This window comes from Gekko japonicus, unplaced genomic scaffold (assembly GCF_001447785.1).
Source record: "Gekko japonicus isolate JY-2015 unplaced genomic scaffold, Gekko_japonicus_V1.1 scaffold13, whole genome shotgun sequence".
In the NCBI taxonomy this organism is placed as follows: Eukaryota; Metazoa; Chordata; class Lepidosauria; order Squamata; family Gekkonidae; genus Gekko; species Gekko japonicus.
Window position 1 is genome coordinate 102185 of NW_015172553.1, and position 12553 is coordinate 114737.

The 12553-nt window shown below is 52.6% G+C and overlaps 1 protein-coding gene and 1 non-coding gene across 2 annotated transcripts in view; both read right to left on the bottom strand.

The window, feature by feature from the left end:
* Positions 1 to 971: 971 nt before the first annotated feature.
* Positions 972 to 12553, bottom strand: part of INTS1 (integrator complex subunit 1) — a 75410-nt gene continuing 63828 nt past the window's right edge. The window contains 7 exon segments of the mRNA XM_015421145.1: positions 972 to 1526; positions 5686 to 5795; positions 6806 to 6897; positions 8425 to 8495; positions 8950 to 9063; positions 9434 to 9546; positions 11091 to 11218. Of these exon segments, the coding sequence (XP_015276631.1) occupies positions 1411 to 1526; positions 5686 to 5795; positions 6806 to 6897; positions 8425 to 8495; positions 8950 to 9063; positions 9434 to 9546; positions 11091 to 11218 (744 nt within the window). The 3' untranslated portion in view covers positions 972 to 1410.
* Positions 12186 to 12257, bottom strand: TRNAS-GGA. Its single transcript has one exon. It is a non-coding gene; the product is annotated as a tRNA-Ser (tRNA).

Consider the following 12553-nt stretch of genomic DNA (forward strand, 5'->3'; position numbering starts at 1 on the left):
ATCTATTCAAAGCCAACTGCTCATTCAATTCCTTGAGTGCCCACGAGTTGTGCGAAAGAAGAAAGGAACATCTTTCTCTGCCTTCTTCTACCTACCCTGCTAGAATGTTTTGTCAAGTGTGCCTCCGTAACCACGGAAATGTGATAGATTTGCATGCAGACCCCGTGACACCCAACTATGGACCCTCTCGTTGTGCGGAGTCAAAAACCCTGGGCCACCCCTCCCCGAAGGCACCTAATATGCTCTACTGATGCTATGTTCCTTTAAATAAGAGGGGAAAAAATGAAAAAGCAATTTTTAATTTTTTAAAATGAGACTCCGTGTGGTGTAGTGGTTAAAGCGGGGAACTGGGAAGCCCAGGTTTGAATCCCCACTCGTGCCATGGAAGCTCTGCTGGGTGCTATACCTCGGGCAAGTCACACACTCTCAGCCTAACCTACCTCGCAGGGTTGTTGTGAGGATAAAACTGAGGAGAAAGTACAATGACATAAGTCACTTTGGATCTCCACTGGGGACAAGAAGAAGAGATTGGATTTCTACCCGGCCCTTCACTACCCGAAGGAGTCTCAGGGTGGCTTACAATCTCCTTTCCTTTCCCCTCCCCACAACAGACACCCTGGGAGGGAGGTGGGAGAGCTCTTTCGAGGACTGGTCTTGAGAGAACAGCTCTGAAAGAACTTGTAATGGACCCAAGGTCACACCAGCAGCTGCATGTGGAGGCGTGGGGAATCAAACCCGGTCCTCCCATATTGGAGTCCGCGCTCCTAACCGCTGCACCAAAGTTGTGATATAAATAAACTAAATAAAATTTAAAATTAAGAAAAGGATCGTACACCCCACCAGCGGCAACATGGACTCTGCGCGCAGCGTGAAAATAAAAAGGGAAATGGAACCGAGAGGTATAAATTAAACTATTAACAGAAGTAACTTGTTTTATTTTCTTTTTTAAAAAGGAACAAACGTTTTGGGGTTTTGTAAGATGCAGCACTGGCTGTGCTCCCGTTTCGGGAGAGGTGGTCGGGAACAGAAACATTCAGGGGAAGTCAACACACAACGCCAAAGAGGGGTGCCCCGCCTCGGTTACCATCTCAGCTCCCCCACTTGACAACAGGTTAAAAAAAATATATCAAAATCCTGTTTTCCGGCCTCCGAATCTGTCCGACTTCCACGTAAGGGACGTTCAGAGCAGGATGAGGGCCAGCATCCTCCACGTCCGCGCCGACGTTGCCTTCAGTCAACGCTTTCTCGTGGATTCGAGGTCTCCTTCGCCCCGCTTTGGAGCGTGAGACGGATCGCAAAGTGTTTTCTCTGAGGCTGTCCCTACCGGCAGCGTCGCGACGCTGGGGAGAGGGAGGCGGGCCTTGGCGTTGCCTCCTTCCGCGTTTTGGGTCCTCTGCTCTGATCCCTGCCTCATACCGTTGCTTCCATGTGCAGAATCTTCAAGGCCTCCGAAATTTGGGAGCTGGTGTCGATCTGCCCGTACATCCCAACCAGGAAGGCCCGGTGCAGCAACACGGCTGCGTGCTCTGGGAGGAGGGAAACCACACGTTAGGAACACAAGAGAGGCCAGTGTTGGATCAGGCCCATGGCCCATCCAGTCCAACACTCTGGGTCACACAGTGGCCAAAAATACCAGGTGCCATCAGGAGGTCCACCAGTGGGGCCACGACACTAGAAGCCCTCCCACTGTTGCCCCCCACCCCAGCACCAAGAATACAGAGCATCCCTTGCCCCAGCCTGAGAGTTCCTATCTATACCTGGTGGCTAATAGCCACCGATGGACCTCTGCTCCATATACTTATCTAATTCCCTCTTGAGGCGTCCGTGCTTGTAGCCGCCGCCACCTCCTGTGGCAGTAAATTCCATGTGTTCATCACTCTTTGGGTGAAGAAGGATTTCCTTTTATCCATTCTAACCCGACTGCTCAGCAATTTCAGCGCGTGCCCACAAGTTCTTGTATTGTAAGGGAGAAAAGTACTTCTTTCTTGACCTGCTCTTTCCCATGCATAATCTTATAAACCTCAATCATGTCACCCCTCAGCCGTCGTTTCTCCAAGCTAAAGAGCCCCAAGCGCTTGAACCTTTCTTCACTGGGAAAGTGTCCCAACCCTTTCATCATTCTAATTGCCCTTTTCTGCACTTTTCCCAATGCTATAATATCCTTTTTGAGGTGTGGTGACCAGAACTGTACACAGTACTGCAAATGAGGTCGCACCATTGATTTATACAAGGGCATTATGATACTGTATACAGAAGATCCCTCTGAAGTAGAATGCCCTGCCCTGCATGCTGCCCGGCATTCAGACAGACTGCCTCTGAACACGGAGTCTCTATTTAAGATCTCCTGGCTAACATTGACAGACCTTTCCTTGCTGAATTTGCCTAAACCACCAGTCCCGGCAGGGGTAGTGGGACGGGAGTTGTCAACATCAGAGAACGGCTCTCGGCTTCTTCCAGACTTTCCTGGGAATACCTGCCTGGCCGCACCGGGCAATTTTGGATTTTTCTGCCAGACCGTAACCTGAGCTGGCCCCAATCTGTGGATTTTTTTATCCGCCCAGAGGCCGGCCTTAGGCTATTAACTATAAGGGACATGGGGGGACAGGACTGAAGTATCTGAAGGGAGCTGTTCCTGTTGGCAGCAGAGGAGAGGACTCTCAATCAATGTTCCCACTAAGCTGAGTTAGTGTGAGCTAGCTCACAGTTTTTTAGCCTCCCGGCGACACGTTTTTGCCTTCGCTCAGGAAGGATATGGCTCCAGGACAAACTAATTTATGCAGTAGCCAAATCGCTTGCTCGCAACTTTGATGCGAGTAGCTCACAAAGCAGAATTTTTGCTCACAAGACTCCACACCTTAGAGGAAGCATTGCTCTCAATAATGGATTTAAATTAAGGGCGGGAAGGTATATGGTTGGTTAGGAGGAAAAACTCTTTGACAGTCAGAGTTGTGCCACAGTGGAATGGGCTGCCTCGGGAGGTGGTGAGTTCCCCCTCCCTGGCAGTCTTGAAGCTGTTGTACATATTCCCATTCATACTACAAGGCAGTGGCTGGACAAACACTGGCCAGTGATCCTCTAGGGCTGATCCTGCATTGAGCAGGGGGTTGGACCAGATGGCCTGTCTGGTCCCTCCCAACTCTGTGACTCTATGATTCTATAGTCATTCCATCACAACTGCCTCATTCACCAAAGGGATTCAGAGGGATATCAGAACTGGGCACATAGCTTTATTCCCTTCGCCCATTATTTACCCTGTTGTGGATTGTTTGTGTCTGACAGCAAGGGAGGAGTTCAAGGTCATCCAGTGAGATCTAACACCTGTGGGGGAACCCTAACCCTAACTCAGCCCCCCCCCCCCCCCCCACACAAATCAGCCCCGACGTTTTAGCCACTGCTACCCTGCTGGTTCTCCGGTGACCTGGATTCACCGATAAGTCACACTCAGCAGAGGCGCAATCTACTGAACAGACACCTTCTTTAATTTCTGGGGCTGCTCTCGTCCTGCTGGGGCGACGGCTGCGGAATTTCCCCTTGTACTGTTCAAAGGTTCATTTTTATTTTTATTTTAAATCTATCAGGAAGGACAGAGAACGAGTTGAGACACGCTCCACCGGGGCTGCCAAATATCAGAATCATCTCGGCCCGATGGGAACCTCTGCCAATATTTGCCAGGGATCAAAGGAAAGGTTGCCAGCTGACATTTGGACCAAAACACACAGCCTGTGATGCCCCTGCCCCCCTGCCAGGCACGCTCGGCAAGCATTTGTCAGGAAGGAGAGCTGCAAACCAGATTCAAAGTCCGCACCCAACCTCTGAAGCGCTGCGGGGAAAAGGCACTTCTGGCCCTCTGGGGCTTTTTGGCACCTAAATGTCACCTGCCTTTTAGAAAAAAACTTAGGACATCGGAAAAGCCAGTCTGTAAGAGCATTGGGGGGGGGGCCCCCACGGGGAAATCAAGCATGGAAAGTAAACTACAAGGTGGATCCACGTAGAAAACATAACAACATAGGAAGAGCCCTGCTGGATCAGACCAATAGTCCATCTACTCCAGCATCCTGTCTCCTCTGGAAGGCCAACGACAGGGCATGGAGGCTGAGGCCTTCCCAAGAAGAGCATCAGAAGAGCTCTGCTGGATCAGACCACTAAGGGTCCATCCAGTCCAGCATCCTGTCTCACGCAGGGGCCAACCAGTTCCTCTGGAGGGCCAACAACAGGGCAGATAGGCCGAGGCCTTCCCCTGATTAGAATATCAGAAGAGCCTTGCTGGATCAGAGCAGTGGTCCATCTAGTCCAGCATCCCGTCTCAAACAGGGGCAAACCAGTTCCTCTGGAGGTCCAGCAACAGGGCACAGAGGCTGAGGCCTTCTCCTGATAAGATCATCAGAAGAATCCTGCTGGATCATACCAGTGAGGGTCCATCTAGTCCAGCATCCCGTCTCACACAGTGGCCAGCCAGTTCCTCTAGAGGGCCAACAACAGGGCAGAGAGGCCGAGACCTCCCCCTGAAAGGAACCTCAGAAGAGTCCTGCTGGATCAGAGCAGTGGTCCATCTAGTCCAGCATCCTGTCTCACACAGGGGCCAACCAGTTCCTCTGTACAGTCAACAGCAGGGCACAGAGGCTGAGGCCTTCCCCGGATGTTGCCTCCTGGCACTGGGATTCAGAGGATTAGTGCCTCTGAATGTGGAGGTTCCCCTCAGCCACCATTGCTAGCAGCCATTGAGAGACTTATCCTCTATGAATCTATCTCATCCCCTTTTGAAGCTCTTTTATTCCTGTGGCCATCACTACATCCTCTGGCACTGAATTCCACATTTTAATCCCTCTCTGCGTAAAGTTGTATTTCCTTTTGTCCGTCCTGAACCTACTGCCCATCAACTTCATCGGATGCCCTTGAATTTTCTTCTTTTGGGAGAGGGAGAAAAAGTTCTCTTTGTCAACTCTCTCCACCCCGTGCCTAATTTTATAAACGTTTTAGATTTTCTTGGGGCAGAGAGGGGGGGAAAGAGGCTGACAAAAAGACAAAAGGAACCGGTTTAGCGACCAAGGGTGGCCCCAGAAAACATCTCGTAAAGCGCAATCAATCTGCAGGTGGTAGCGGATAGCAACACTCTGGGGGATGCCTCTGAGCGATGGGGGTGGGTGGGTGGGTTTGGTGTCAGCCAAGATCTCAATATACCGTGTCCAAAATTCAATAATACCATTGCTCTTATCCCCCCCCCCCTTAGCTGGCTCTTGAGTGCCAGCATCGCAGTCAGTGGGTTGGACTCAGATCTGGGAGACCGAGTTCGAATCCCCACTCATGCCATGGAACCTTGCTGGGTAACCCTGGGCCGGATATGCACTCACCCTAACCAATGCTCCCTCTAAGCTGCGGAGTCCTCTGAGCAAAAATTCTGCTTTGTGAGCTACTGGCATTAAAGTGGTGAGCGAGCAATTTGGCTTCTGCATAAATTAGTTTGCTCTGGAGCCCACCCTTCTTGAGCGGAGACAAAATGTGTGAGCCGGAGGCTAGAAAAACTGTGGGCTCGCTCACACTAACTTGGCTTAGAGGGAACACTGATCCCTAACCTACCTCACAGGGTTGTTGTGAGGATAACACGGAGGAAAGAATGACGTAAGGTGCTTTGGGTCCCTTTTGGGGAGGAAGGCAGGGTATAAATGAAGCGTTATCGGTCTAACTCACCTTGGCAAAGGAGGGTATATTCCGGCAGGTTCCTCAGGGCCGTCTGAACGACCTCGAAGTCACGGCAGCCGAGGCAGTACATGAAGGTGGGAAGGAAGTCGGCCGCGATGCTGGAAACCCAAAACGGACAAATGCTGAAAAGGCGTCTGGGAGGGACTTGACCTCACTGTCGTGGTCTCGGGCCAGACCGGAGCATTCCGGGACATAGGCAGGGGCCTGCAGTTCTGACAGGCTACGAGGCGGAGGCCTTCCTCACCGCCTCTGGGCTGGTTACAAGTTTATAAAAAGGGGCACCATCGTGGCTGGCGCTCCCTCCTCCTCCCCCCTCTCCAACTATGCTCCCACCTACCCTCCCCCATGAGAAGAGGACAAAGTTGAAATTAGATGCCCCAACGCCATCTGAATGCTGCTAGATGTGAAACTGTTTTAATTAGTTTTTAAACTGCTGGAATTGTTCTGAAGATACATTTTGTATTGTCGTTGCTCATCGCTCAGCGCCCTGAGTGCTCAGGGACCGAGCGATTTAGAAATCTAGATGATAAATGATATATGCTTAAAAGAACATCTGCACGAACTTTTATCATTTACTACATTGGTTCATTCAGCGCCTCATTTAAAATAATTTTTTTTAAACTGCAAAATGTCGTAAAACTACTCCGGAATAATAGGAGGGAGGGGCGGAAGGGATACAACTGTCAGACAATCAGCAGCGTGCACAGCCAGCCATCGACCAATCAGCGATGAGCACAGCCAGCTGTCGGCCAATCAGTGATGTGTGCAGACAGCCGCTGGCCAATCGGCAACGTGCGCAGCCCCTGTGTTCCTTGCTAAGGGGGCTAAAACAGGAGCACCAGTGATGCTTTCAACTCTCTCCAGGCACCAAGTTTCGTGTCTTACGAATGTGGGTCAAAGCTCCCCCCTCCCACTTTAGAAAGCAGAAATAGGGAAGAAACTTTGGAGGCATGTTTTCACCCAAGGAGATCCTCCGTGATGGCAGACGGGGAGGAATATACGGGCGGCACACTCTTCCTGAAAGAAGATTTCTAAATCCTCAAAGGGAGTATATTGTCACACCTGTTCTCATCCCTTTCCCGCCCACTGCGCCACCTTCGCCTCTTACCTGGGGTTGTTCTGGATGGAGCGGAGGGCGAGGCAAAAGGCCAGCTTCCGGCAGGTCTCCTCGGGAGAGCTCATCAGCCTTTGCAGGTGAGTCTGGGGGGGGGGGTAGGTGGCAGGAGAAACAGAGGCACTTAGAGAGGACCTTCCCGAAACACAAAATGTGGCACCACTTGGGGTGGTGTAGCGGGTAGAGGAACGGACTAGGATCCGGGAGACCCGGGTTCGAATCCTTACGCTGCCACGGAGGCTCACTGGGTAACCTTTGGCCGGTCAGTCTTTCCCAACCGAACTGACCTCACGTGACTCCAGGAGGACCAATAAGGTCCCAATTGGTTCAATGAACATTTCCAGTTGCGGTTCCTAACTGAGAGCAGACTGAGGTGTTCTTTGCTCCCCTCCGGGCATGCAGATCCTCCCAGAGTCTCACATTCCCAAATGTTATCAAAACCATTCGCTTCCTGCTACATGCATCCCTCTCCGCTAGAGATCGATCTCGGGCCCTTCTGCGTAGGGCTGCTGTTCTCAGCCTAACCTACCACATAGAGAAGAAGAAGAGGAGATTGGATTTATAGCCCACCCTTCACTCGCAGTCTCAGAGTGGTTTACAATCTCCTTCCCCTTCCCCTCCCCACAACAGGCACCCTGTGAGGTAGGTGGGGCTGAGAGAGCTCTCTCGAGGACTGCCCTTGAGAGAACAGCTCTGAGAGAACTTGTCACTGACCCAAGGTCACACCAATAGCTGCATGTGGAGGAGTAGGGAATCAAACACGGTTCTCCCAGATTAGAGTCCGCGCACTTAACCACTACATCAAACTGGCTCTCCTAAAAGTTGTTGTGGGGATAAATAGGAGAAGACGGGAACGATGTAAGCCCCCGGGGGTCCCCACTGGGGGAAAAGGCAGGGTATAAATCAGTAAATAAAACAAAATAAATCTTCCTAGAAGGTGGGCTTGTGTGTCTCTCAGTTTATCTACTTGAAGAAGAAGAGATTGGATTTATACCCCGCCCCTCACTACCCGAAGGAGTCTCAGAGTGGCTCACAATCTCTTTTCCCTTTCCCTCCCCACAACAGACACCCTGTGAGGTAGGTGGGGCTGAGAGAGCGCTCTTTCGAGGACTGTTCCTGAGAGAACAGCTCGGAGAGAACTTGTGACTGACCCAACATCACACCAGCAGCAGCATGTGGAGGAGGAGTGGGGACTCAAACCCGGTTCACCACACCAAACTTGGCTCTCTTGCAGGGACACGTCAGGTGCCCTGCACTCCTAGCAGCTACCAGGCAAGAAAAGCGGGAAAATAAGCTGACCGCTGAGAGCAGTCTACTAAAGTTCCCAGCCCACAAAACATGACTAGTCTGTACCCCAACCTGTCTATGTCACACAATGGAAGAAGCAGCCAGCCAAATCTCTTCCCCCGCTGAAAAAGCTTCCCTAATCGCTTATGGGAAAACCTTTGTTCGCCACAGGCGATCTATTGTTTTGGTCAAAGGGGTTAGCAGCGTGGTAAACCCTCCCCCTAAAAGACTGCCAAAATGCCCCAGCCCGGGGAGATCCAAAGGGAGGGATGTAAATCAGATTCAAACATGAAAAAAGCCATGCACAGGGAACAGCGACTACGTACGGGAAAGAAGGAGAGGATTTCAGGCCTCCGCCGGGACATCTCGTCGATGTCGGTCAGCACCTCCAGGATATCTGGGACGCGGGAGAAAAAAGGAGGAAACCAGACAGCTGTCAATTTCGTCTGCAAAACCTGGAGAAACTGATAGACCTCCTCGGAATTTCGGCCCGTTCCGACTTCTACGAAACCGGACTGGTTCGCTGCAAGACTACGGGAAGTCCTGAAATCGGTGCTCGTGGGTGCCGCTCAGAACGGAGCCGATTGGCAGGTTAAATAGTGGCTGGGAGATTCCTCCAAAGCAACCTCCCCCATGCAAGAATCCCCCGTGTGTGTGTGTGTTTGTGTGTGTGTGTGTGAAGGAGTAAATAATCCAATGCTTCTACCAGGGGCATCGGTCTGAACTGCTATCAGGTGTGCAAACATCAGCATTTGGAACATTTATCGCTCCCCTCAACTGCCATTGTGCAGGGCGGCTTGAAGCAGAACCTTCCCTGCGTGCAAAAAGAGACGGCGGCCCGTTGCCCGTACCTTCCACGGTCTGCCCTCTGGAGAGCCTCTTCATATAGGGGGCCATTTCTGCCGGGGTGAGCAGGGTGAACAGCGAGACGCTGACCAGGGGCAGAGATCCCGCTGCGGCCTCATCTAGACAACGAAAGGAAGGTTATTTTTGTCGGGGCGCACGACTGCACTCTAGCGCCACCTCCGCAGGTGGCCGAAAGGCGGGACTGCAGCCACCGACTTGGCAGGTGTCACGTGACCCCAGGAGGGCCAATAGGGTTCCGCCTGGCCCGATAAACGTTCCCACTTGTGGTTCCTAAGTGTGAGCCAGACAGAGGGGGTTCTCTGTGCCCCTATGGGTGCTCAGACCCTCCTGAAGTCCCACACTCCCAAATGTTATTAAAACCATTTGCTGCCTGCTACATGGGTCACTCTCCGCTAGAGATCGATCTCGGGCCCTTCTGCACGGAGCTACCCCCTGAACCCGAACTCAGCCAGCGACCACGAGACTCACCGTCTTTTTCACTGTCGGCTCCCCGGTCGGCAGCGCCGTTCGTGGTGGGCAGGCTCAGCCCCGCCAGGAGGGACTTCAGCATCGCAAGATCGTTGTTATCCGATGAGAGGTCACTGGGGAGAAAGGGCATGACGGAATAAGAACAGAAGTTCCAAGCGTCGCGCAGAAATCCTAAGTCAGCGTTCTTATCTCCGTATTGCAGATGGGGGGGGGGGGAAGAGGGGGTTGAGAAACCGTAGCATGGCCGATCCTCTCCGCCCCAGAGTTCACTGGCAGGCTGCACATTCGAACCCATAACTTCCCGGCTCACAGTCCACTCTCTTCACACTCATTTGCTTCATTTATACCCCACTGTCTCTCCCCACAGTGGTGACCCAAATCGCCTTACATAGTCCTCCCCCCCTCTGTTTCACCCCCACAACAACCCTGTGAGGTAGGTCAGGTCAAGATTATCTGTTACCAGATTCATCCTGCACTCTGAGCTTGAGGGGCCCTTCTTTCTCAAAGGCACAAACAAAAACGGGTACTATTCGATTTCAGCAGCGGTGAGTCACGTTACCTATAAGCTGCGGGGAGCGTTGCGATCAGTGTTCCCTCTAAGCTGAGTTAGCGTGAGCCAGCTCACAGTTTTTTAGCCTCCGGCTCACACGTTTTCGCCTTCGCTCAGGAAGGAGGGCTCCACAGCAAACTAACTGATGCAGAAGCAAAACTGCTCGCTCATAACTTTAATGCCAGCAACTCACAAAGTTGAATTCTTGCTTGCAAGAAGAACAGGAGGAGGAGGAGATTGGATTTATACCCCGCCCTTCACTACCCAAAGGTGTCTCAAAACAGTTTACAAACTCCCTTCCCCTCCCCACAACAGTCGCTCTGAGACTCTGAGTGAAGGGCGGGGTATAAATCCAATCTCTCCTCTTCTTCAGGGAAATGCCAATTGCCACTTTGGGGTCAGGAAGCAATTTTTCTCCAGGCCAGTTTGGCTGGGGATCCTAGAGGTTTTTTCCCCATCTTCTGGGCATGGAGCAGGGGTCACTGAAGGTGTGTGTTTGTGAATTTCCTGCATGGTGCAGGGGGTTGGACTAGATGACCCTGGAGGTCCCTTCCAACTCTATGATTCCACGATTCTAAAACCAGACAGCCCAAACAGCTGTCCTAGCTCTCTAGGAACAGTCCTGACTTCTCCTCGGGAGAGCCAGCATCATCATCGCTGGAGAGGATGAATGTGAGAGGTCTGTGTTCAAATCCTATCACCAGGTTTTTGGGGTCAGGGGCAAGAAGTTCTGGACTTTCTCTCCCAGCCGAGGTTACTGGGAGGTCGAAAGAACCATCCGACTTCTGAAATTTGGTTCTATTACCCACCCTAAGACCACTGGCAGGAGTCAAGACCCTCCCTGCGTTCGGCAACACAACTGCAGAACGGAATTCCAACAGTGCCGTTTGTGGAACAGAAAAGGGGTCCCGGGTTGGGGGAAGACCAGAAGGGCCCCCCCGAATCCGAAACGTTTGCGGACTGCTGGATTCGCCACTCAACCGGGGCATTCCACTTCCGCAGCCTCCCGATGTCCTTCGGCACCCTCCCGCCCCCGATTTCCAAATTGCACACCCGAAAGCAGAGTTGGGGTACCGACAAAGAGGGCCCCCCGGACGGGGTACGTACTGGAGAGGGTCCGAATGCTTCTGCAGGAACAAGATGGCTGCCTGGGCGTTGGAGGTGACGTACTTGTGGATGAACTGCACGAACTTGGAGATGAAGGCTGCCAGATGGCGGGAGGATTTCCGGTAGCTCTGGAACGGAACGGGGAAGGGAGGGATTCCAGAAGCTCCCCAGTCTTCCCCCCCCCCCCCCCCCCCTCCCCCCCCCCCCCACGCCTCCCAAACGCACATGGAAATCGGGCTAGCTCACTGCGAGCTACGCTCTCCCAAACTGCAGCTGTGAGGCTGGGGAGGTGCAGACTGCTCGCATACTCCCTACACAAGCTACCAGCCTTCTAATGCCGCCGTACCGTACGAATTGGCAAGATTTGAACTCAGGGCACCCCCCCACCGATGTGTTCGTCCCCTCCACAGCAATGGCACGGTCCCCCCTGCTCTTCCCTCGCCCACTCTCCAAGCCAGACGGGAAGAGAAGCGTTTTTCTGGGTGGGTTGGGAGGCGCTTTGGCATTAAGCAGATGAGATGGGAAAGACGGATCAGGGAATCCCTGCTTCAGTCTGGAGGTTGCATAATTTGCTGTTCTTCCGTACCAAAAAATAAATAAATAAAATTCGTCTGCAGAGAGGAAGGCAGGGGCAAGGGTTCAAATTCTGCCCCCCTTGAAAACACGACGTTTCCACATGCAGGGGAATTTAAACCCATTGCATTCCACAAACCAACCCTCGGGGGGGGGGGTGTCTGGATACACAGGCGCATGGGCACAAAGTCCCAGCCGGTTACCAGAGGTCTGCTTCCCCTGCCTGATGTCTGCTATAGGGCATCCGTCATGCTTTGGGAACCTAGGGCCGCCAAGGAGCAGCTAAGGCTCAGTGCATCTGCTTCGCATGTGGATGATCCCAGGTTCGATCCCCGGCATCTCCAGTTAAAAGGACCAGATGAGAGTTGATGGGAAAGACCCCGTTGATCTCAGACCTTACATATGAACATATGACGCTGCTTTGGTCCATCTAGGTCAGTACTGTCAACTTAGACTGGCATCTGCTCTCCAGGGTCTCAGGCGGAGGTCTTTCCCATCACCTCCTGCCTGGTCCTTTTTAACTGGAGATGCCGGGGACTGAACCTGGGACCCTCTGCATTCCAAGCAGAAGCTCTTCCACTGAGCCACAGCCCCTCTTTACAGCTCTCCAGGGTCTCAGGCGGAGGTCTTTCCCATCACCTCCTGCCTGGTCCTTTTAACTGGAGATGCCGGGGATTGAACCTGGGACCTTCTGCATGCCAAGCAGACGCTCTACCACGGAGCCACAGCCCCTCTTCACAGCTCTCCAGACTCACAGGTGGAAGTATTTTCCCATTATCTCCTGCCTGGTCCTTTTAACTGGAGATGCTGGGGATTGAATTTGGGACCTCCTGCCTGCCAAGCAGAGACTCTTCCACTGAGCCACAGCCCCTCTTTACAGCTCTCCAGGG